General features: G+C 34.0%; 1 protein-coding gene, 1 long non-coding RNA gene and 1 pseudogene across 8 annotated transcripts in view; 1 reads left to right on the forward strand and 2 right to left on the reverse strand.

The window, feature by feature from the left end:
- Positions 1-7,656, reverse strand: part of NUDT12 (nudix hydrolase 12) — a 14,102-nt gene extending 6,446 nt beyond the window's left edge. The window contains exons 1-4 of one of the 5 annotated variants that reach the window (XM_011378794.2): positions 7,519-7,656; positions 4,714-4,925; positions 3,565-4,154; positions 642-809 (exon numbers count right to left, since the gene is read on the reverse strand). In XM_011378794.2, coding sequence (XP_011377096.1) covers positions 642-809; positions 3,565-4,154; positions 4,714-4,919 — 964 coding nt within the window. In that variant the 5' untranslated portion in view covers positions 4,920-4,925; positions 7,519-7,656. The other 4 variants (XM_011378810.2, XM_011378816.2, XM_011378785.2 and 1 more) reach the window with 4 other exon arrangements.
- A 27-nt stretch (positions 7,657-7,683) lies between these two features.
- The window catches only part of LOC111731880, a 127,084-nt gene continuing 111,052 nt past the window's right edge, over positions 7,684-23,715 (forward strand). For all 3 annotated transcript variants that reach the window (XR_002777357.1, XR_002777359.1, XR_002777358.1), the window contains exon 1: positions 7,684-7,778. This is a non-coding gene — a long non-coding RNA (uncharacterized LOC111731880). The remainder of the gene's footprint in view (positions 7,779-23,715) is intronic.
- Positions 19,938-20,056, reverse strand: LOC111732167 (annotated as a pseudogene).

Raw genomic sequence — 23,715 nt, forward strand, 5'->3', positions numbered from 1 at the left:
TCTATGTAGCTCTATGATTAAGTCCACTAAAAAAAGTATATTTGTATTAAATAACAATTAATCTCTCCAGAAGTCACTGATTTATTGAATTATCCTCACTAGATCACGACCGAGAACCAGGAATATAAAAGGCTCCTGAGCAGCAAAAACAGATCACTAAACCATGCATTTTACTCTCAAACCTCCTTAGCTGTTGCTGGGTCTATGTGTTTTCAACAGTTTTAAAGGGCTGGGTTATCTAAATCTACAGCAGACTCAAAGCAGGAAATTAAAAGACAGACAGAAGGTACAAGCAGATACCAGGCTATACTGCTTATGGGATGTCTCAAACAGGTACTGAATTTTGGGGCTTTTTTTTTTGTCTTTGTACTAAATGGACCCGGATTAGTGAGCTTTTGAAATCATGTATCTCAACAAATTCATATTGATTAACCTAGGGATAAGAAATGGCTAATTATGTACAATGTCCTTTACTTGAAAGTCATGAAGGTATGTCATAGTATTTACAGTCTTATTGGTTATTAAATTAAATATGCTTTTAATAAAAAGGTTAACCCCTCAGCTACTCAAAATCTTGTCTTTCCAGAATGTCTCATTCCATAAGATTCTAGATGGCTAAGATTTCACTGTAAAAGGCTTACCAACTCTTGGATATGATGTGTTGTGAACACCATGGAGGCTAGGACACTGTTCTTTTAAGCACACTCTTTTATAGCCACCTTCTTCAATTTTAGTTGCACTTCCACAGGTTGGGCAGAACTTATATCGACTGTGCCATGCAAGAACAGATCTTGCTTGAGCTACAACCCCTTTAAGAGAAGCACAAAAAGTTTGAATTCTGTCACAAAATACAAACAAATTAATACGTAAGTAAAATGTCCTTAAGTCACAATAAAGATATATATTTTCTAAATAGCTGTGTGATCAAAGGTTTAGTATTCCTGTTTTTATATGTACATTTCTTTTAAAGTAAAAGATTTAATTCTACAGATGACAAGTGAAATTTAGATTTAACTTTAATTTGAACTAATAAAATAAAACTTTCATATAACATCCATCTACTATACTCTATTAACTCAGTCTTTTACAACAGGTGATTTTGAAATTTTGGATATACAAGATTCTAGTGCATAGTGACTTTACAAATAGTTACTTTACAACAGTGACTTTTATAAAAATACACTACAAAGGCAGTTCTTAACATAGACTTGAACTATAAAAGGCAATATTACTAAGAAACTGCAGGAACCCATCTCTCCTTGATACTAAGCCACTACTCGTCCATGTCACTGTGGAACATATTCTGTTTACAAATGGAAACTGCATAGAGTATAAAAAAGATACTGTATTTATAACATTCGTGGTTAACTTTGTTTATGGAAAAAAATGCCTAACAGAATAAATCTTAGAATATACACTTTGGCTATTGTCTTTACCTTAGTACTTAAAAAAAGGATATGCCCTGACCAGAAATATTACAATTGAAGCAATAAGACTAGAAATGCTATATTTCAAATGCCTGACAAAAGTTCTCCCTAAAATACATTATTTGGTCCAAGGATTTTGGAAATAAATAATCTTAAACAACAATAACAATATTTTAAACTGGAAAAAATGAAATAAATCATAAATAAAAACAAATGTAACAATGAAATTCAATAAACCATAGGCAACATTAAATATTTGCCTGCTATATTACCTCATAACATGTAACTTAGTCTAAGGTATCTACATTAGTTCAGTATCATTACAATAAGAAAAACTGACGTTAATATGAGTACTTACTATATGCCAAGCATCATGCAAAAATCTTTATATATATACATCATCATATTTAATGTTTAGAGCAATCCCATGACATAGGTATTATTATTATGCTCATTTCCTGGAGGAGGAAACTGATGCACAGAGAGGTTAAGTAATTGTGTAAATTTATATAGCAAGTGAGTAAAAGGGCCTCAGTTTCCTCAATAGTTAAGAAAAAAAGGTCCTTTTGATCTTAAAATTATATATATAGCTCCAAAGAAAACATATTTTATTTTCTTTAAAAAGTAGAATGTTTTGTCCACAAATGTGGGGAATAAAACTAACACTCTAGACTTTCGGTGGAGGTGTCTAAGCAGTCTCTGGAAGGAACTCACCTAATGGAAGGTGACACGGTCAAGTGATCTCTTCCTTACCTCTCTTTAACTCCTCACTCTACCATGATCTAGCTTCTGCTCCTTCCACTCCACTGATGCTCCTCTTGCCAAATTCATCAACAATTTCATATTACCAAAACCAAAGATTCTTGAAAAAAAAAATCTTTGTCTTCATCTTAAATTCTGAACATCATTCAACATATTTAACCAGTACCTCCAAGAAATACTCTGCTCTCATGGTTTGCATGCCTCCTGTTTTCTACCTGCCTTATGACCACACTGTTAACATCACCTTTGACGGCTCCTCTACTTCTACCTGACCTTTAAATGTAGAGATTCAGGTATAATTCCGAGGTTCTCTTTCTTGCCTGCTCAACTCTAAGTAATCTTAGTAGTCTCCTGGGATTTAAATACCATCTTTGTGTTGATGACTCCCATATGAGTATCTCCAGTTTGGACCGCTCCTCCTCTCTCCAGATTCTAATATCCTCTAAAACTTAGCATGCCCAAAACTGAAATCTTGACTTACTTGCTTCTCTTACTCATTACCCTACATTATTTTATCAAGAAATAGTATCTCTACCTACCAAATTACTAAAGTCCCAAACCTAGCATTCTTTTCTTTTTCTTTATTATATATTCTATACCCATTCCATCAGCAAGTTCTGTTGATTTTATCTCAAAAATATATCTTAAATGTAACTCTCTTCCATCTCTATTATTATCACCTTAATTTCAGGCCATAGTTCAGGTTACTATCACCTCTCTTATAACAGTCTCAACCTACTGATCAAGCCCAATCAGTTCTACCTCCAAAATATTTCAAACTCTTTCTTTCCACCTCACTAATCCAAGCAACTACAGTCTCTTATCTGGGATGTTGTAATCTCTAACCCCCTCTCAAAAAGACTCCTGACTTCCACACTTAATTACCTACAATTCATAATCTTCAAAGCAACCAGAGTGAGGGTTTTGTTTTTTATTTTTTTTCCTTAGACATAAGTCAAGTTATAACATTTAAATGAAATTTAGAATAAAACCTCTACTTTATTATCATGGTATAAAAGGCCCCACATGAACTGGCATACCCAGCAACAGAAAACAAAACAAAACAGTCAAGGTCTTTGCCATCAGGCTGAGTGTAGAGCAGGTGCTCAATAACGATTCATTGAAGAATTGAATAAAACCTGTATGCATGAGGGTTAATTCTGGGTGAAATTTATCTTGGCTGATTTAGACTGCTGTAACTGTAAGAGGGTGATTCCCTAGGGTGAGAACTTTACAAAGTTTCTAGAGAAGATAGGCTAATATCATTGCTTATTGGAAAAAGTGTGCTCCCTAGAAAATGTAGATACATATAACTCCAATCTAGTTACAAAAACCAGATTATTACTAATACAAGCAAGCAGTGTTCAATTCTTACCAGCTTCTTTTTCTTTCAACTGTAGAAGAGCCGGCATTGGAGGATGAAGAAAATAACAATTTTCATGTCTTTGCTTAAATTCTTCGGCAGCGTCAGAATCTATACCTAGAGCAAACCAGGCAATCAACCCATCTTCTTCTTCTCTTGGGACTTCCCCAGTATAATTAAGTAACTCTTTTTTCATTTCAAGTTCTACTCCAAGAAAAATCAAGGTGACCTTCTCAGGCTGAACCAAATAATCCTTTATATCAGTGTAGTTCAGCTGACAAAGCCTGACTTCTGGCTGTTGGGAACTTTCTTTATTGCCACCTAGAGTAACCAAGGGATTTAAATCTGAGAAAAGGATATAAACTGTGGCTGGATGGCTTTCTTTAGCTAGCAGCCAGTCAGAATTATTTCTTTTCTCACTTTTCCGGTCCAGTAGTGTCCTGCTAAAATAATTTTCACATTCTTCCACTTCATTGGTTAGGAACCAAGGCTTCTTCCCACCTTTAGCATTAGCTAATAAGTTAGCTATATGCTTATAACCCCAAAATTTAGCAATATCCAGTGCAGTCTGCCTTGATTTGTTAACAATGGACCTGTCACACCTACAGATGAAAGGAAAAATAAAAAAGGAAATAAACATTTTCTCCAGAATTTATTACAATAAAATATCTGCAGCTGCACATTATAGCCCCTCTATTTAATGATTACACGCATTTTTTTTCTTTTAGTACATAATTTACCAATGGGAAGTTTAAAAGAAATAACCATAAATGATGAAAAGTTAGAGACACTGGATATTTAAAATTTCTGGATAATTATAAAATAAAAAAGCAGTAAGTTTTATGTGCTATGAGATACTAAAATTTTACAAGGGGTTCTTGGTAGTCCTACTGGGTAGCTTTATTTTTTCTATTTGGGAGGAAAACATTAGATTAACTCATAAATTTGCTTTGCTATTAAGTATAAAATGTTAATTCCTCGATAAAAAGTTAAAAGCTTTTTGTTAGAAATTATGTTGCATTTTTATAAAACAAAACTGGCCAAAGAATTATTTATGAGACCAATGATACAAATATAGCTACAAGAAAAATTTAAAAGAAAAAATGTAACCTAGAAATTAAACCATCCACCCCTTCAGATGGTACGGCCTAAAATGTTTACCCTTTCTCAAGTAGAAGTTGGACAACATCTGCGTGTCCATTCCTTGCAGCATACATTAAAGCAGTCCAGCCATTTTCAGAAGTTTCATTGAGAAGAGATGGAGAATGACTGAGCATTACTGTTAACCTGGCAATATCACCTTCTGCAGCAGAACAGTGAAATTGGGAAATTATTTCTTGCTTTGGACTTCTTTCTATAGAAGACATTTCTTCCTTAAAAAAAGAAAATAGAAAAAAACATTGGCAATTGCTTTTTATATCATGTTGAACATTATCTAAATGCTAATATAATTAGAATAATATATGTGGTTTCTAAAACAACATATTCATCAAAAGGTAGTGAAATGTTAACAGCATATATTTCAAAATTGTTATCAGTTAAGAATTTTAATATAATTCAACATGGCGGATGTATAAAGAGTTTTGGTAATAGATGAGGGGGCCATACCCTTGGGAGAGGGAGTCGGGTAATAGCTTTACAAAGAGGAGCAGGTACTTGAGGCAGACCAGAGAGACTTCAATATGGACTAGGAGCATTAGGGAGATTAAAGTGGATAGAAGTTAAGGCAGAAGTTTTTAGCAGATGACAAGTATTCTCTTAGATTCTATGGTACCAGAAACAGGCGTCTGCCCTCAGAGAAATTATGATCCTATAACGAATTCAAAATCTAAGTTTCAATTGAAATCAATTTATTGCTTTATCTTCCATAATTAATTCTGCATTCTATTTCGAATTGATTTTTGTTCATGGCATGAGGTAGGGGTCAAGATACATTTTTATCCCATTGGATAATCCATATGACTGGGCATCATTCTTGAAATTGCCATCTTTGGCTCATTGAATTGCAGTATTTTCGTTGTTATAAATCAGATGACCATATATTTTAGATCTATTATTGGACACTGTCTTATTGTTCACTATCCTTGAATCACAGACACTTTCTAAACCTTTAACTTTGTTTGCCTGCTTTGTCACTCTGTTGTTTCGGCAAGAAAAAATATATAAAAAATTATTGTTTCATACCTCTTAACAAATGTTGCCTAATCATAGACTGAATATGGTAAGGCACAAACTGAGCTATTTTTATCTGGAAATGGTTCAGTTTCAGTTACTTATAAACTTCTCAAAATACTTTTTCTAAGATATGAATTTTTTTTCTATACAGCATTTTCTAAATGCTATTATGAAAAGATTTGGGCTTCTAACTAGGCTTCTATCAATTGAAACAACATGGTATTTAGGCTAAAAAGGAGGAAAGGTTATAATCCATAGTTTTTGACAGTTGTCTGTCAGGTTCTGACACTACATTTTGATCAATTTTATACTGGAAATAATATGAACATAATTTAGGGGAAAAATGGGAGAATGAGATTAACTTGTGTTTGTTCACCCTTCTTGTATCTTTCTGCTACTCATAAAGAAATAGGTGAAAACGATAAATAGGTGAAATATACTCATAGGAATGGAAACATTTGGATAAAACCTCACATTGAAAATCGGTTTACAACTTAAATTAGAAGTGACTTCTATATTAGAAAAGTTCTTTTCTTTTGATTTACTATAGAATTTATCTGACTATTCTCTTCATATTGAGATTTCTAAATGCTTTAAAAATATTATGAATAACAAAAGCTACAAATTTTAAGGACTTAGTTTTCAAGCATTGTTATATACTGACTCATGTGTAGTCTTCTTTCCAAGCTGCCTTTTCATTAAATTTATTTTCCATAAAATCTTATCATACAAGTTCACTAGTTAGGTTTACTTGAAGCAATGTTTTACTATCTCATGTTTTAAATTCATGGTCAGTTCCTCATCCTCCTCGCTGGCCACTCCAGGTGACTGCCAAACTGTCCTCCAAAAATACAGTACCATTCTGTAGCCTGTGATGCTTATGCACACAGTAAGTATTCTCAGGAGAAAGTTGAAAATGTACACTTTTCTCCTCAGCTTTCTCAGCAGAAATGCTATCTAGAAATAGAAACATTACTCATTCCAGAGAAACATGCAAAGTCTGATATCCAACTTCACTGCTTGAGTTACTTTTTCATTTCTCATTGACAGTTACTCCAGAAGGTAAGGACTTGAAGGCAGGATGAGGTGATTCCGTTAAATGCTACCCTTGCTCTGCAAGAAGAGCAAGGTCTATTCTGAGAGGTCGTTTAAAAGAATCTTAGGTTTAAAGTGTCCTAAGATTTTATACAAACCAACATCCACCTTTTACTGATGTTACTCAGGGCTCATGACTTGCCCAAGGTTACATAGATAGATAGATAGACAGAAAGACAGACAGACAGACAGACAGACAGACAAACAGACGGGGGGGGGGCGGGGGACGGGAAGCCAACCTCACATGTGCCTCTGTTACTTATTTGAAGTCACTGACCATTAAACAAATTCCACTTCCTTGAGCAGTCAAGATGGCCATTTAACCAATCAAACGCCATCCATGTACGACGGTCTCTTGAAACGGTCAAAGGCCTTGAGACAGTTTATATTCTGCGAGATTCCTTCTATTAACGTGGACCCACACATGAAGCAGCATTTTCTTTCCCCCACCTCAAAGACTGAACTGGAAACGCCACCGGCAGCAGGATCGGCTGCACTCCCCACTCCCTCCCCGGAGCCCTGGCTGCCCAGCCGCCGCTCCCGCGCTTGCTCCGGTGCTTGCACCAGCGCCCCAGGGCGACGTTGCGACACACAACTAAGCAGGACGGGGCAGGACAGAGCGGAGGCAAAAGAGCATTGAGAATTGGTCACCGGCCCCACACTAGGGCCGATCAACTGGCCGAAGCTGCTACTAACCCAAAGACGACCAGAATAGAGGAAACCAGGAAGTGGTCGAAGGACTAGGAAAAATCCCACACCTGCTCTTCTCAGTGCCGGATGGAACCTTCCTGACTTCCGGTAGAGGGCCGGTGTCCTCGCACGATTTTATGGGAGTTGTAGTTTGGAGGCCAAAGGCTGTGACCGAGCCGAGAAGAGGCGGGGCTTGAGGGGAGCGGGGAAAACGTTTGGGAACGTTCCGGTAAGAGTTCCTGGCTGGAACCACTGACTTCCTGGCGGTGAGTGAAGGGTTGGTTATTCTTCCGGGTGAGACCAAGATGTGTAGGGTGTGGTGCTAACGATGGAAAACTCCAGATTTGTGGAAACGGTTTTAAGTTTTCCAGTATTTCGTACCCAGGTGACATAGTTCAGTGCATTGGAGTGTTCAAAGCATTCTTTTATGTTAAGTAAAACAGGAGTATTGACCAAGTCATTACAGTACATGACCTTAAACAAGTTGTAGGCCTCTGAACTTCAATCTCATATGAAAGTGGTACCATGTTTTGAAGCCCACCTCATTCAGTCGTCCATTAAAAAGTCCATACAAAGAGCCCACAATACCTTCTTGGGTTGTGATGTTTAAATAGGCTGATGGATCCAGAACTCTTAGGACAGTGCTAAGTCTAGGGCTAGTATACACAACACAATTATTGCTGCCGTTATTATTTTATTTGGTTCACTTTAATGCTCCAAAAGCTACAGAAGTTACATGCGTCAGATTACAAAGGTAGGTGTTGTCAGTCTTCTAACATCCAGGTATTTTTACTAAGCTGTCTTCTTGGAAATTGTCAACAATTAAGTAGTCTTTTAAGGTTTACCATTGCTTTCTACCCTGATTTTAGGCATTAGAAGCTTCTTACAGTGAAGTTGTATATATTTGTCAACATTGTCCTTTTATAACTGCTCTTTTTAGCTTTGCCCTGTGCTTCTTTCTGAAAATAGTCGTCTTCAGTCTTCAATGATTTCAATGATCAGATATTTCAGAAATACTAAGTTTTAGTTAATTCACTTGGAATACCCAATCTTTGTATTCAAACATATATTGAGATAAATAGATTAGTATAATGTATGCTCATATATTAATCATCCAGCATAAACAATTATTAATATATAGTCCTCCTCTCAGCCCTTTAGATTATCTTGAATTCTAGACACCATATTATTTTATTGTTGAATATTTAAGAATAAACATTTGGGATTATGTCTATATATCTATAATAGGGCTTTTAAAAAGAACATTACTACAATATCATTCGTCCAACTTAAACTTTACAATAATTCTGTAATAGAAAAGAGACATTCAGTATCAAATTTAATCATCTCATTAAAGTGTTACTCAAATAAGGACCTAAACAAAGTTCCACATTACATTTGATGTTTTTCACTCTGTAGGTTCCCTTCTAATTTTTTTCTTGTAGCTTATTTGTTAAGGAATAATGATCATTTGCTCTATAGAATTTTCCACTTTCCGAATTTTTCTAATTCTACTCCTGTGGTGTCTTTTCCCATGTCTTCTTGTAAACTGATAGTTAAATCTACAGGATTATTCAGATTAAGGTTTTTTTTTGTTTTTGTTTTTTTGGCAAAAAGATTTCATAGGTATTATTATTTCTTTCTTATTACGTTACATTAAGAATCATACACTGGTTGTCTCTCTTTTTGACATGTTATTTGGTTTAGATGTTGTCAACCTGATAAAGTTTGTGATAAATATACATTTTTCCCAGCAACTTCTCAGCTAATTATTTTCTCAGCTGTTGATGATTATTGCCTAGGTCCATTATTTCATTTAGAGTTGCAAAATGGTGATATTCTAATTTGATTATTCTACATTTACTAACAGAAATTATTTTATAATAAATAACTTTGCCTCATTAGATATCTGTACAGTTTATATAGGAAGACTGGGATAAATGTGTGATTTTCTCTTTTATTTCCTGGTGTTCAGAATTATGAGTTAGTTCCCTAATATCCTTCAAGTTTTTAAGTATATTTACAAACTCATGGATGTTAACATTTTTAATGTACTTCATGCCATCAAAGATATTTAACAAGTATTTTTATAATATTTATTATGTTGATGCTTAAGTTGTTTCTTCTTTGGCCTAGTGGGCTCCTGAGTTCTTTTGACCAAGACGTTGTAGTGTTTGATAGTTTACATTCTTTCTGGCATGAAAAGGTGTTTCAGAGTCATCTTGTAAGTATTCTGCACAGACATGGAATCAGCCCTTTCTCTGAGGAGCCTTGATTCCTTTTAGTAAGAAACGGCATTTAGATACCACAGTTTGCTAGTGGGTTACCAAATACTTCTTACATGTAATCCTCTTTTGTGGAAACTGAACAGATACAGATCCTATCCAATAAGAGTTTATTTTCCAAGGACATTTTGGTGCCCACATAGATGTCAATGCCTTAAAATAATGTTTTCATTTTATTACATTCCCAGTTAGAAACTTAAAGTTTCTTCAATACTTATGAGAAAAAGTTACAACTCTTTAGCCTAGCATTAGACACCCTCCGTAATATGAACCCACCATGTAATTTTAGCTATATTTTCCCAAGAATATAGACAAACTGGCTTACAGCTGACCTAGGAGACTTCTTATGCTTTCCTACTTAAATACTTTTGCTCATGCCGATTTTCTTGACTTAAATGTTTTCCCTTAATCAAATACTACTCATTTCACAAAGCCTAATTCAAGTCCCTCTTTCATTGGATCTTCTAGATAATTTCTGTCCATGTGATTATCCGTTTACTACCAGTATCCCCTTGCTCTTGTCACTTCAGTGTATGTTGGCTCTTCTTTCAGTTGCCAGCAATTTCTTTCTTTACTCGAGGTCTTTTACTTGTCACCAAAGCCCACTTTGTCCTCCTGCTCAGCAGACCAGCATGCCAGATAATTAATACTATCTGGGAGCAGCCCTCAGCTAATGACTGACATGATTAAATATATAAATACCTCTCACACTTTTGCTACACTGGCTAAACTGTTCTCAACTGGCTGCCAGAATTCCCCAGTGGGATTAGGATTTTTATCTACAGTAGACACTTGATTAATAACCAAACCTTTGTCTGCTGTCCCTTCCCTTTCTCATTTCCTCTCTCCCCTTCCATTGTTTTCTTCTAGATAACTGATTGCTTGTGAAACATTGTCTCTGGATTTCCTTCTTGGCAAACCTAAACTGAGACAAGGATTTTTTTCCTCCTTTCAATTCATAACTCCTATTTTATAGTAGTTATAGTAGTTAGCTTTCTCGGCATAGTTTGGGAGAATCATTAACATCATTAAATAAATAAATCCCAACTACCACTCATTCTGGAACACACTATATTCAGTTATGTATATGAGAATATTATTGCAATTCAATACATGAAACTGGATTGATTGTTTTTGAGTCAAATGATTTGGAGTTCAAATTTGAAACTGTTTTTTTTTTTTCTCTACTCACCCATGGAATCACTTTACAAAATGGCTTATTCCTTACTATTACCAGCCTTCTAAGACCTCATGGACCCATTGTTGTACTTTTTAATTTTAACTGCTCTGGAAAGTTACTCTCTACCTTTTTTGGGTGCCCTGAAAATAAATGTTGTGTATAATGCATAGACTATTTCTAGAGACAGAAATATGCCAACTGTATCCTGCAAATTTCATGAAAATCCATCCAGTCATTTCCCATCAACCGGAAAGAAACCTGACTTTATGGACAGTACATAAATAAAAGTTTATGTAGATAATTTTACTTGGTAACTAATCTTATATTATCTGGAGTTGTGCTTTATTCTTGCCACACATTACTTTTAAGTTTTTGTGTTAATTAACACTTTATATTTTTGCCTTTTTTCTAATACATTGTAATTTTTTAAATGAGGAGTCAGATTTTTTAAAGAACTATCATAATAGCTACTTTTCTTTCACTTTTAAGCCACTAAATAAAAGTTGGTTGTTGATAATGATTAGATATGCTGGGAACTGTGCTTTAACTCTACACAGTTTAGAGATGAATTCAATAAAAGTGAGGGGATCTTGAACTCTACATAAGGTTCTTGATATAAGATAATTTCACATGTAACTACACACAGGGGCATTTCTAATTTACATACATCATACGAAAATTCTGTATTCTTAAATACACCAAGTTTGCTCTGGACTTGGACTAGTTGTTCCTTTTAAAATACTCTTCTATGGCTATAATCAACAGGACAAGTAATAACAAATGTTAGAGAGGACATGGAGAAATCGGAATCCTCATACACTGTTGGTAGGACTGCAAATTGTTATGGCCACTATGGAAAGTGATATGGAGGTTCCTCAAAAAACTAAGAGTTAACCTACCATATGATCCAGCAATCCCTCTACTGGGTTGGTTTACTCCAAAAACTTGAAAACTCATATTTGAAAAGATATTTGCACCCCAGTGTTTATAGCAGCATTATTCACAGTGGCTAGAACACGGAAGCAACCGAAGTGTCCTACGCTAGATGACTGGTTAATGAAGCTGTGGTACATATATACAATGGAATATTCCTCAGTCATAAGAAGGGATGAAATACTGCCATTTGCGACAACATGGACGGACCTTGAAATAATCATACTAAGTGAAATAAACCAGACAGAAAAGGTTGCAAATCACATGATATCACATATGTGGGATATAAACCTAAAAGCAACAAATGAATAGGACAAACAAACAGAGACTCATGGACATGGACAATGGACTAGTGGTTACAAGAAAGGAGGGGGAAAATAAAAAAGTAAAATATTAAAAAAATTATGTATATATAGTATGAAAAAAAATAAACTGGCATTTAAAAACTTAAAAAATAAAATACTCTTCTAGCAAACACTCCTGGGCCCCTTCCAAGAGTACCCCCTCCCAAGCTGACTGCTCTTCTGTCTCTATCTCCATAGGTTAACTTTGCCTTTTTTTTTTAATTGAGGTATAATTGACATGCAACATTATATTAGTTTCAGATGTACACATAATGATTTGATAGTTGTATATATTGTGGAATGATCACCACATTAAGTTTAATTGAAATCTGTCTCCATACATAGTTACAGAATTTCATTTTTCTTGTGATAAGAACTTTTAAGATCTATTGTCTTAGCAATTTTCAATTATGAAGTACAGTATTATTAACTATAGTCACCGTGCTGTATATTACATCCCCATGACATTTATTTTATAGCTGGAAGTTTGTACTTTTTGATTCCCTTCACTTATTTTGCCCCTACCTTACCCTTTGCCTCTGAATGTATGAGCTTGATTTTTGTTTTTTAGATGTTAGCTGTGGGCTTGTCATATATAGCCTTTATTATGTTGAGGTATGTTGCTTCTATACCCACTTTATTGAGAGCACTGGAACTATTCTATATTTTGACCTGAGTGGTGTTAATCTCCCTATAGATATATGTAAAAATTCTTTGAGCTATACACTCAAAGATTTATGAGTGTTATAAATTAAGATTTATGTACTTTACTGTGTGTAAATGATACCTCAATAAAAAAGTAAATAAAAATGGAGGCATCTAAAAAAAAAAATACTGTTCCCTTAGATTTTCTAATTGCAGGCTCCTTCTTGCCATTTGTGTGTCACTCAAATGTCACCTTTTTAGAGGGCTTCCCTGATCACCCAGTTTATAGTAGTTCTTCTATTGATATGTTTTTATTTCTGGCATTCTTATTTTTGATATTTCTTGTTTTCTGATGCTTATTTATTGTTTTCCCCTATTATAATATAAACTACTTCATGAGAAGGTCCTTGTTTATCTCACTGCTGTTTTCCCAGGATCTGGAATGTTGATTGGTCTTTAGGAAACATTCAGTGAATATTTGTTGATGCTGAATAAATAGTGCTTTTCATGTTAACTCAAATATATTTTCGTTGTTGCTACTAAGCCTTGGTAATTAGAACTTCTCAAATAATGTTAAGGCATGCATCTGACTTTCTGTGGTTATATTTATTTGTGTATTTATGGAATTTAGCCAGGAAAATAATATCTATTTGTTCCCTTCAAGTAGGTCATTGCCTAATAAAATAAAATAATGATAAACAATGTTCTATAACAGAGTGAAGACAAAGTGGAGAGCACATTATGGGTACCCAATCTATATTTACAGGGCAAGGTTAGAAAAGATATAGTGGAGACAAAGTGCTTACCCATGTGTTATTCTTCTCTCCTTCCAGGTCTTCTGGAAAGAGGGCATGGCCCAGCATCTTTACAGCTAGACATGTTGTTGTGACTAGTTCTAGTCATTGCACTGTGGTGCTCTTTTGGGCCAAAGCAGTTATAAGACAGTGCATTTCCCTCTAGATATTTATTACTGTGTTATGGAAATCCGAATATGGCATGTTAAGATGACCAAGTCTCAAGAACATAGGACTGGCCTTTACCCTTGGGAGGGAGCTATCATGGAGAGCTGCTAGACTTGGGATGGAATTTGGATGAGAGGGAAATAAACCTTGTTGGTGTAAGCCACTGAGATTTCAGAGGTAAGTTGCTACTTTGCCATACCTAGTCTATTCTGTGTAATGGAGAAAACAGTGAGGAGGTAACCTGTGAACTGAGTTTCGAAGGGCCAGGGACAATGAAAGTACAAAATCTGTCAGGGATTTTTTTCTTTTTTTCTGTCAGGGATTTTTTTCTTTTTTTCTTGTCATGTTAGAACTTTGTCTCTTAAATGAGTAGGAACAAACTTAGAGATAAAAGTAGATTAGTACTCCAGATTCCAAGGAGGTTTTAGAGTCTACTAAGTAACAGATATGTCAGAAAAACACACCATAAAATCCTGATATTTAAGGGCCCTAGTAGGCAGAGTGCAGATAGCGCTCTGTCAGCAGTTCTCAACTTGTTTGATTTAAGGCCTGTTATGCTCACCCTTCCCCTTACTGAAAATGACAGCATGAAATAGCAGTTGGCAGAGATGACCAAAATAAAACACTTTACCCTTTGCAATGTGTACATCCAAAAATGCCTTTAATCTTTAAATATGCTCATTTATGATTTTTATGGGTACCAAGTCACTTTTGTTGAGGTTAGTGGTAATTTCATTGTCTTATGATTTTCAAAAACAATTTTCAGAGTTTTTCACTCTCAGAAGTATATGAAATGACTGTATTTTTCACATGAACATCAATTTAGTTTATGTCTTTTATAAAGAATTCCCAAACAGGAGTTTATTCTTACTTACAAATTATCTCTCCCCTTTTGCTGTATAAGTTGCATTTTATGAAGCAACAACCGTGATGTGAGGAGTCGTCTGTCTGATCTGAGGCGGAATAAATATTGTTTGAAAGAACAGCATTCTTTCTGTGAACTCAAGTTAATTGATGCAGTAATTTAATCATCGAGCCGCTGCTCACATTTCATGTTTAAGTCACTTAAACTTGATTTTTCTTTTTTAGAATGTCTAAGCTGATGAAGATTTAAATGGATTTGTAGCATTTAAAAATGTCCTCAAAACTGATTGCAGTGTGACATCCGTCAGATTATGTATTCAGTTTTTGTTTAGTTATTTTGAAGTTATTGGATGAAAAAAAAATCTGAATTTAATATTCTGCAACAGGTTTTTCCATCACTATGCTAAATCCCAGAGGAACACAATATATTTTTTAGTTTTAGTCTTCTATTTTTCCTTAGGATATTTTTGACCTCAGATACTTTTCCCTTTAAATTTGACTGAGCTATGATCATAGCTGTGACCTCTAGCCTTGAAAGAAGAGGAGTTATGCCTCTCAGGAGCGATGCCTCAGGCACTTTGCAAGGCTGCTGGTGGGGATTATTTTCCCGGCTGTGAAGCAGTGACCTTCTATGGAGAGTGAATGTCTGCAGTGCACGTAAATTCCTTTAGCTGTGATTGAGAGCCTTAGGTTTGTTACCTGCTTTATGAATCAGTCCATTCTGTCTCTACGGAGGATGGGTGATTTAGTACAATATTTAAAGCTACATGTTATGTGCTCACATATAAGTTAATTTACTTTTGGGGTGCATATGGTGTGTTCTTGAGCCACATATATAATTAGTGCAGAAGTAAATCTGGAATTTTAGAATGAAAAACTGGGATGATTTTACTATGATTAGAGGGCACCTTACCTGTTATTTCTAAACAAAATGTCCTGACAGTGCTGTCAGTTGTCCCCAACTTGTCTGATTTCAGTATCCCAGAGAGGATTTCTATTGCCTCCTAAGCTATCATTACAACAATAATATAATACTGATTACTACAATTTCTCAGAATACATTAAAAAGAGGAATGGAATTTAGAATGATTAATATGATAACACTTTTTGAAACTGTGGGCTGGCATTTTGTTTTTTATTCTCTGAATTAAACTGTCAGTCTGAATCCAATAAGTTTATAGAATTTAGAAAAATTACAAGGCTATTCTATCTCCTGTCTCTCTTTTTTATTCAAAAAGTGTATATTTTTAGCATAAAAAACTGATTTTCAACATTATATAGATGATTGTTAATGTTAATGTTAAAAATGCTTTTTATTTTCAGTTCTTGTGAAAAATCCTTGAGAATCCACTTATTGCCACAATACTTTCTAGCCAGTTCCAATATAAATCTGATCCACAGAGTTGTGGGAAAGATAGAATAATTTAAGAGAGGAGCAATGCCACTGAAGGCCATGTGAAATACTTAGAAAACCAAAATAAAGAACTATTACATAATGGCACTAGGGATATCTCATACAGTATTCCATTTTGTTTAGTTAAAAAGTTACCTGCTTTGGATGAAAACATTTCAAATTTAAATCACACAGAGCTTTTCTGAAAAGAAGAACATCAATGTGATCCTTCTTATGTAAGTCTAAGCACTTTCTTCTGAAATAAAATTTGAACATTAATTCATTAATTCAAAAATAAATAAGGAGTTCTTAAAACGTTAATGGAGAAAAGTATTTAAAGGTACAATTTAGTCAAATTCTATGATCAAATCTGTTCCTTTTCCAGGGTTTAAAGTTAATGGAGCTCACTTATACAAAATATATGTATCAAATTTTGTTAAATCCAACTGTTTAAGTTCCAGTGGATAAAGCATAACTTACCTAAGTTATAACTCAATATTAATTTTCTTTTGCTTGGTTTCTGGTTTTCTTAGCAAAGGAAACATGATATATTTGGATGCAGATTGATTTAAAAGTCCCCGGCTTATGAAATCTGATAAAGCAGAGAGGGAAAACAAAAACGCAATATTTTGTTCCATCACTAATACGATGGCATGGGATAATCAGGTGATGATCTTAGCATCCTAGCTATATATCAGCTAGCACCTTTCACACTTACTTTTGCCTCTCCCCTCCTTCCTTCCCTTTCTCTCATCTTCTGTGTTCAAGATTTTAACTTAGCTTAAGTGAGAAAAACTAGATTGATATAACTGGGACAGTGATTACATTGCTTTTCACATATTGGTCCTAGTCATGAAATCAGAATATAATTTCACCTTTGAGTTTTAATGATCTCAAATAGGATAGTAGTACATTATAATTTGATTTGTAAGCCTGCTTTTGGAAAGATGTATAAATTATATTTGTGGAATTGTGTAGGATCAAAATGTAAAGAATGGTGTAAACAATCCGATTTATAGTTCATAATTTTTTTCCTTACAAGTAGCCTTTGCCTTCTTCTTAGCATTTCCACTGTGCCACCATCATTGTTTATGATTTTTACTAGGATTATTACAGTGGCTTCCAACTGCTTTACTTGTTTCAGAGATTATCTTAATTCACATCTCCCTGGTTCCCTGATGGTTAATGGATGGATATTCAGATAGGGTAATTTTGCATTATTTTTAGGTGAGAAATTGTTTATTATATATTGATATCACATATAAATACAGCTATGTAAATGTTCTTTTTCTTCAGGCCCTAAATGCTCACCTGGTAACCAATTTCTATTGACAACTTTATTTTTGCCTTTAGAAAAAAAAAAAATCCTGTTTTATGTAATATTACAGGACCAGCACAAGAATGTAAAATTTTGAAGCTCTTAACGTTCTTTTTGAAATGAGTGTGAGGACAGAGTGAATCATAGGAAGCAGGTTCTGTATAAGGATAATGTATTTTGATGATATTCAAATTCATTCAGCAAAGACCAAATAAGTCAGAGCAGATTTGCTGGTTCATCAGTTGTGCTTCTTCTTCATCCTTATTAGTAAACTGTAACACATTTTACAAAGACTCATCATTTCCCACAGGGCACAGCTCTGGGTTAAGCCTGAAAAGCAACTTTCATTATAGATCATTCATTGAAAGCAGAGTGAAACAATTACAGTGTCTCTCTGAAGATATTGACCAAACGCTCTATTTTGGAATAGTGCATTATACTGGATTAGTTATTTAATACTTTGACTGTTATTGAAACTTGGAAATGTGTGTAGGTGCCCTCTTGGGCTTGTTATTAGAAAAGCAACAGATATATTCTATATAAAAAAAAAAAATGATCCTCACCAAGCCTCTTAAAAGCTAAAATGGAGTAATTTCCCAATTGTTTTAGTTTTATGCAGTTTACAGTGCCAAGTAAAGTTGTTTTGAGAATTTACAGAAACTAATATTTATCCATTCGACTTACTCGGTAATCATTATTATGTGACACATTGGTATAACCAAAATTTTGTTCTGTTGATAACTTGTCTTAGATGTAAAAATATAGAGACTCTTCTTTCGTGTTTAATCTATCTGAATTTTCTTATTTGAAAATTGGAATAAAATATAGATCTACTCTTTTATAATAGACCATGCATAAAATCTTTGCTCATTTTAGGCAAATTAGTTCTTCTAAGGAGTTGTATAGTCTCCTTGGAAATGACTGACTCTTTTCTCCTGAAAGGAATGAATATTTGTCACATTTCTTTGGTATTGGGTCTAGGATATGTTTTTTTATTTCTTTAAATTTAAAAACTCTGAGTTATTTGAATATATCAAATTTAAGTTATTTAAATTAAATTCTATCTTGTGATTCTTAATGGTTTTAAATATAATTCAAATTCGGAAAAATATTTTTTCCTAGCTATTGAATGATTTCTCAAATCATGAGTTGACATTTCTTAATTTAAATGGCATATCTTCTTTATAAAAGTAATAGCTTGCAAGAAATTTTCATTAGCATTAAAATCTCAATCTAAGATTTTTTTTCCCCCACTAAGTATTTGCAGGGAGTTGTTACACATTTACGCAGGTTATTCATGGGACTTTTTTTTTTTTTTACATTTTCATCTTTACCTAGCTTTTCCAACTTTACCTTTTCGAAACCAAGGACACGATCTAGCTTACAGAGTAAAATTTATCAGTCTCATTATTGAAACAAAAATGGACTTTTCAAAGTTGATTCATCAATAACAGTGAAAGAAGTACATGGTAGCAATGAAAGTATTGGATTTAGACCAACAATATTTATATTAGTTGTTGCGTTCACATGATTTCTGCCAATTTGAAACCAATAATTTAAGTAAATGGGATTATTTAAAAGATATACTTGATATGTACTAATTAAATAATAGTTTATTATACTCTTGGCACAACTGTATTTTATTTTTTTCCTCAAATATTTTTTGCTTCCCTCATATAGGTATGATAACATTTGGTTTTAATAATGAAGTTTTAATAATGCCTGCTTGGGTTCGAAAGCTGACTGCTGCTTATGAGCTGTGACTTTGGGCCAGTTACTTAATTTACATCTCAGTTTTCTTACATGAATAATGGACTAATTAATATAATACATAGTAACTTCTCATAGAATTGTGAAAAGATTAAATGAGTAAATACCTGTAAAAACTTTAGAAAAACATTGCCATGTGTAATTTAAAACAGTTAGAGTTAATTCTTAATTTATCATTAAGGCCATTGAGCTAAAGTATTTTCTTCTTGAAATAGAGAGTTTCATCAAATGATCACCTAGAATAAAAAAGTGAATTGCATGAAAACATTCTTTCTATACAGTTTATTGTGGTTATAAAAGTGGGTTTAGTAGAGAAGTAGAAGTAACTTCTAATATTGCTTAATTCTTCAACAATTTAATCTTCATACTAAAGTTTATGGAAACTATATGTAGCCATCTCTTCTGCTTTTTTCAAAATTATTTTTTATTTTTAAATTGCAGTTGACATACAGTATTATGTCAGTTTCAGGTGTACAACATAATGATAAGACATTTATGTAACTAACTTATGAAGTAATCACCCTGATAAATCTAGTACTTATCTGACACCATACATAGTTATTACAATATTATTGACTATATTCCCTGTGCTATATTTTATATCTCTATGACTATTTTGTAACTACCAATTTGTACTTCTTAATCCCTTCTTCATCATCCCTCCAGCCCCTCTCCCATCTGGCAACCATCACGATATTCTCTGTATCTAAGAGTTTTTTTTTTTTTTTTAATGCCTACAGCACCTGGTCTTCCTAGGTGGTCTCCCATCCAAGTACTAACCAGGTTCGACCCTGCTTAGCTTCCGAGATCAGACGGGATTGAGCATGTTCAGGGTAGCATGGCCATAGACGAGTTTGTTTCTGTTTTGTTTATTCATTTATTTTGTTTTTTAGATTCCACATATAAGTGAAATCATATGGTATTTGTCTTTCTCTGTCTGACTTATTTCACTTCGTGTAATACCCTGTAGGTCCATCCATGTTGTTGCAGGTGGCAAGATTTCATTTTTTTTTTTTTATGGCTGAGTAATATTCCACTTTATATTTGTACCACTTCTTTATCCATTCATCTTTGGGTGGACACTTAGGTTGTCTTCCATGTCTTGGCTATTGTAAATAAATGCTGCAATGGACATATGAATGCATATTTTTTTTGAATTAGTGTTTTGGGTTTGTTTGGATAAATAACCAAAGTGGAATTACTGAGTCCTTCTGTGTCTCTTGTTATGGCCTTTGTTTTAAAGCCTTATTTCATCTGGTGTAAGTATTGGTACCCTACCTTTTTTGTTTGTTTTTTTTCCATTTTCATGAAATACCTTTTTCCATCCCTTTACTTTCAGTCTGTGTCTCTTTATTTGAAGTCTCTTGTATGCAGCATACATAAGGGTCTTGTTTTCTTATCCATCCATCCACGCTATGTCTTTTGATTAGAGTACTTAATACATTTATACTTAAAGTAATTTTTGATAGATATGTAGTTATTGACATTTTATTAATATTTTTGACCTTTTTGTTTTTCTTCTTTAAGAAGTCCCTTTGGCTCTTGCAATAGTGGTTTGGTGGCGATGAATTCCTTTAGATTTTTCTTGTCTGGGAAGCTCTTTATTTGTCTTTCTATTCTAAATGATAGCTTTGCTGGGCAGAGTAATCTGGTCGTAGGTCCTTGTTTTTCACTACTTTGAATATTTCATGTCAATCCCTTCTGGCCTGCAAAGTTTCTGTTGAGAAATCAGCTGACAGTTGTATGGGAGCTCTCTTGTAGGTAACTAACTGCTTTTCTCTTGCTGCTTTTATGATTCTTTGTCTTTAATCTTTGGCATTTTAATTATGACGTATCTTTGTGTGGGCCTCTTTGGGTTCATCTTGTTTGGGACTCTCTGCACTGCCTGGGCTTGTATGTCTATTTCTTTCACTAGGCTAGAGAAGTTTACCATCATTATTTCTTTAAGTAGATTTTTAATTCTTTGCTCTCTCTCTTCTTCTGGTACTGCTATGATATGAATGATGGTACATTTGATGTTGTCCCAGAGGCCTCTTAAACTATCCTCATTTTGGGATTGTTTTTTCTTGTTGCTGTTCTGATTGGGTGTTTTCTGCTATCTTGTAAATCACTGATTTGATCCTCTGCTTCATGTAAATCTACTGTTGATTACTCCAAATGTATTCTTCATTTCTGATTGGTTCTTTTTTCTGTTTTCTATTTCCATTTTTATGTTTTCTATCTCTTTGTTAAAGTTCTCACTGAGTTCATGTATTCTTCCCCTGAGTTGAGCATCCTTATAACCAGGGTTTTGAACTCTGCATCTGATAGATTGCTTGTCTCCATTTTATTTAGTTTTTTTTTTTTCTGGAATTTTAGTCTGTTCTTTCATTTGGGACAAATTCTGCTGCTTCTGTTATGACTGTGTGCCCCCTTCCCCCTTTTGATTAGGTTAGGAAAGAAGTTATAGTGTTAGTTGGTTCCTACTCTATGTGGTAGGCATAGATTATTATCCTCACTTTTCTAAGCCTCTCTACCAGCTTATATGGATTGAGTGACTTCCCTAAGGTCACACAGCTAATCTTAGTGGCAGAATGTATAGAATTATCTTCATATTTAATCTTAGGTTCATTTAATAGCTATTTCTAATTATCAAAACTATGAAATATGACATCGTTTTCAGGAAAAGAGACTTAAACAAAAGCAAAATTTATATCACGTAAGACTTAAGGCCATTGATGTTATAAAATGACCAAGAAAATAGGAGTGGTGTTAACAATTGCTTTTGGTTTGTACTATTTGGAAGAATCAAAACCTTTGGTATTAGGTTTTCATATTATTGAAGGACAATATAAAATTTGTTAAGAACTTTTTCTCAATTGATATGTTGTTTTGAAAGTATTATATTCACAGTTTTTAAGGAAAGCACAGATGCTAAAATTAGAATATCTTCGAAATATATTTAAGAAGAAACATGTCTTAGATGACAATTCTTAGAAACATAGAGGAAGTAGCAAATCTATCCTTTGGTAAATATTATGTGTAGAGATCTTTAAAATCATCAACGGGGATAGCTTGAAAACTAAAAGGACTTTTTTAAAATATAAACTTATTAGCAATATTTAAATGAATTTCAGAATTAAATATTTATTTTCTTATCCATTGGCTTTATTTATAATGAGAATCTATTTGAGACATGTAGCAGTCAATTTTTGCCAGGTTATACCATGGTACCAACCAAGTCCTAAATTTTAGTGACAATATGGATTTATTTACGACAATATGGATTTATTTTTTTGTTCATATGTTACAAGTCTATTGCAGGTTGACATGTAACACATCCTTACATTATTGTTACACAGCCTCACATTGTTGTTTCTTGTGTGATCAGAGAGAAAGGAAAGCCTCCGTGAAACGACAAGACATCATTCAAGTTCCTGTCTGGCAATGTCACAAATCACTTGGGCTTTCTTTGGATTGGCCAAAGTCGTGCTGCCGAGCCTGAGATTGTGGTGGTAGAAAATATATTTCTTTCATAGGGAGAATCACTAGAGAGGGAATTTATAAGGAAGAGGAGTGAATATTTTGAATAAATAATACAATGTACCATAGATGCTATGGTAATTCCTACACGTGGACTTTGCTCAAGATAAATATTGTAGTTTTCTGTGGAGGGTGCTTATCTCTAAAATTATATTTCATTGGCAATATCTACATCTTTCAGTGTTTTGATTATGGGACAGGGTTCTAATATTTTTTGTTGTTGAATCAAAATTTTCCCTGCATCTCCTATAATCAACAAATTGTTGGAGTTAAGGCTTTTGGCTTCAAGAAACAGAATTCCACAGAAATTAGTGTGAGTACAATGGAGGATACAATGGAATGTCATGGAACCCATGGACAGAAAGTACTGATGGGTTCACGTGGGACTGGAAGGCTGTCAGGCATTATTCCATCTCTCTCTTTATGTGTGTTTTTTTTTTTCCCCCTCTCCTTTTTTTCCTGTGCATATCTTTCCTTATTTTCCCTTTGCATATGGGCATTTCTCTCTGTTTTCCATGCATTTTGTACTCAGTGGTAACCCCGTAGCTCTTGAGTTTACCTGTCACCACTTTGAAAAACATCAGAGATTGAACTGTTTTCTGAATCCCCATTCTGAACTCCTAGAAGAGAAAAGTACTTACTGTTCAGTAGGCTGTGACTGGCCAGGGTCATGGAATTTAAATTTCTATGGATAGGGAAGGTGGGAGGGGAAACCCACAGAAAGAGGATTGGACAGACAACCCCAAAAGTGTCTATTCTGTTATATTTCTTGGTAAAAAATAAGCAGCTTTAAAATGAAGTTTTTTTCTTTTTAACAATAGCAATAATAAAATCCTCGTGGATATGTTTTCAAAGAGTTCTCAATTATGGTATTTTACTATCTTTTACTGTTTGATAGGGAAATGGAAGCACACTCATAAGACAAGTAAACAGGTCAGTTTTTCTTTAAATTGAGGTAACATTGGTGAATAACATTATTTATTATAT

The sequence above is a fragment of the Pteropus vampyrus genome, unplaced genomic scaffold, assembly GCF_000151845.1.
Source record: "Pteropus vampyrus isolate Shadow unplaced genomic scaffold, Pvam_2.0 Scaffold11, whole genome shotgun sequence".
NCBI lineage: Eukaryota > Metazoa > Chordata > Mammalia > Chiroptera > Pteropodidae > Pteropus > Pteropus vampyrus.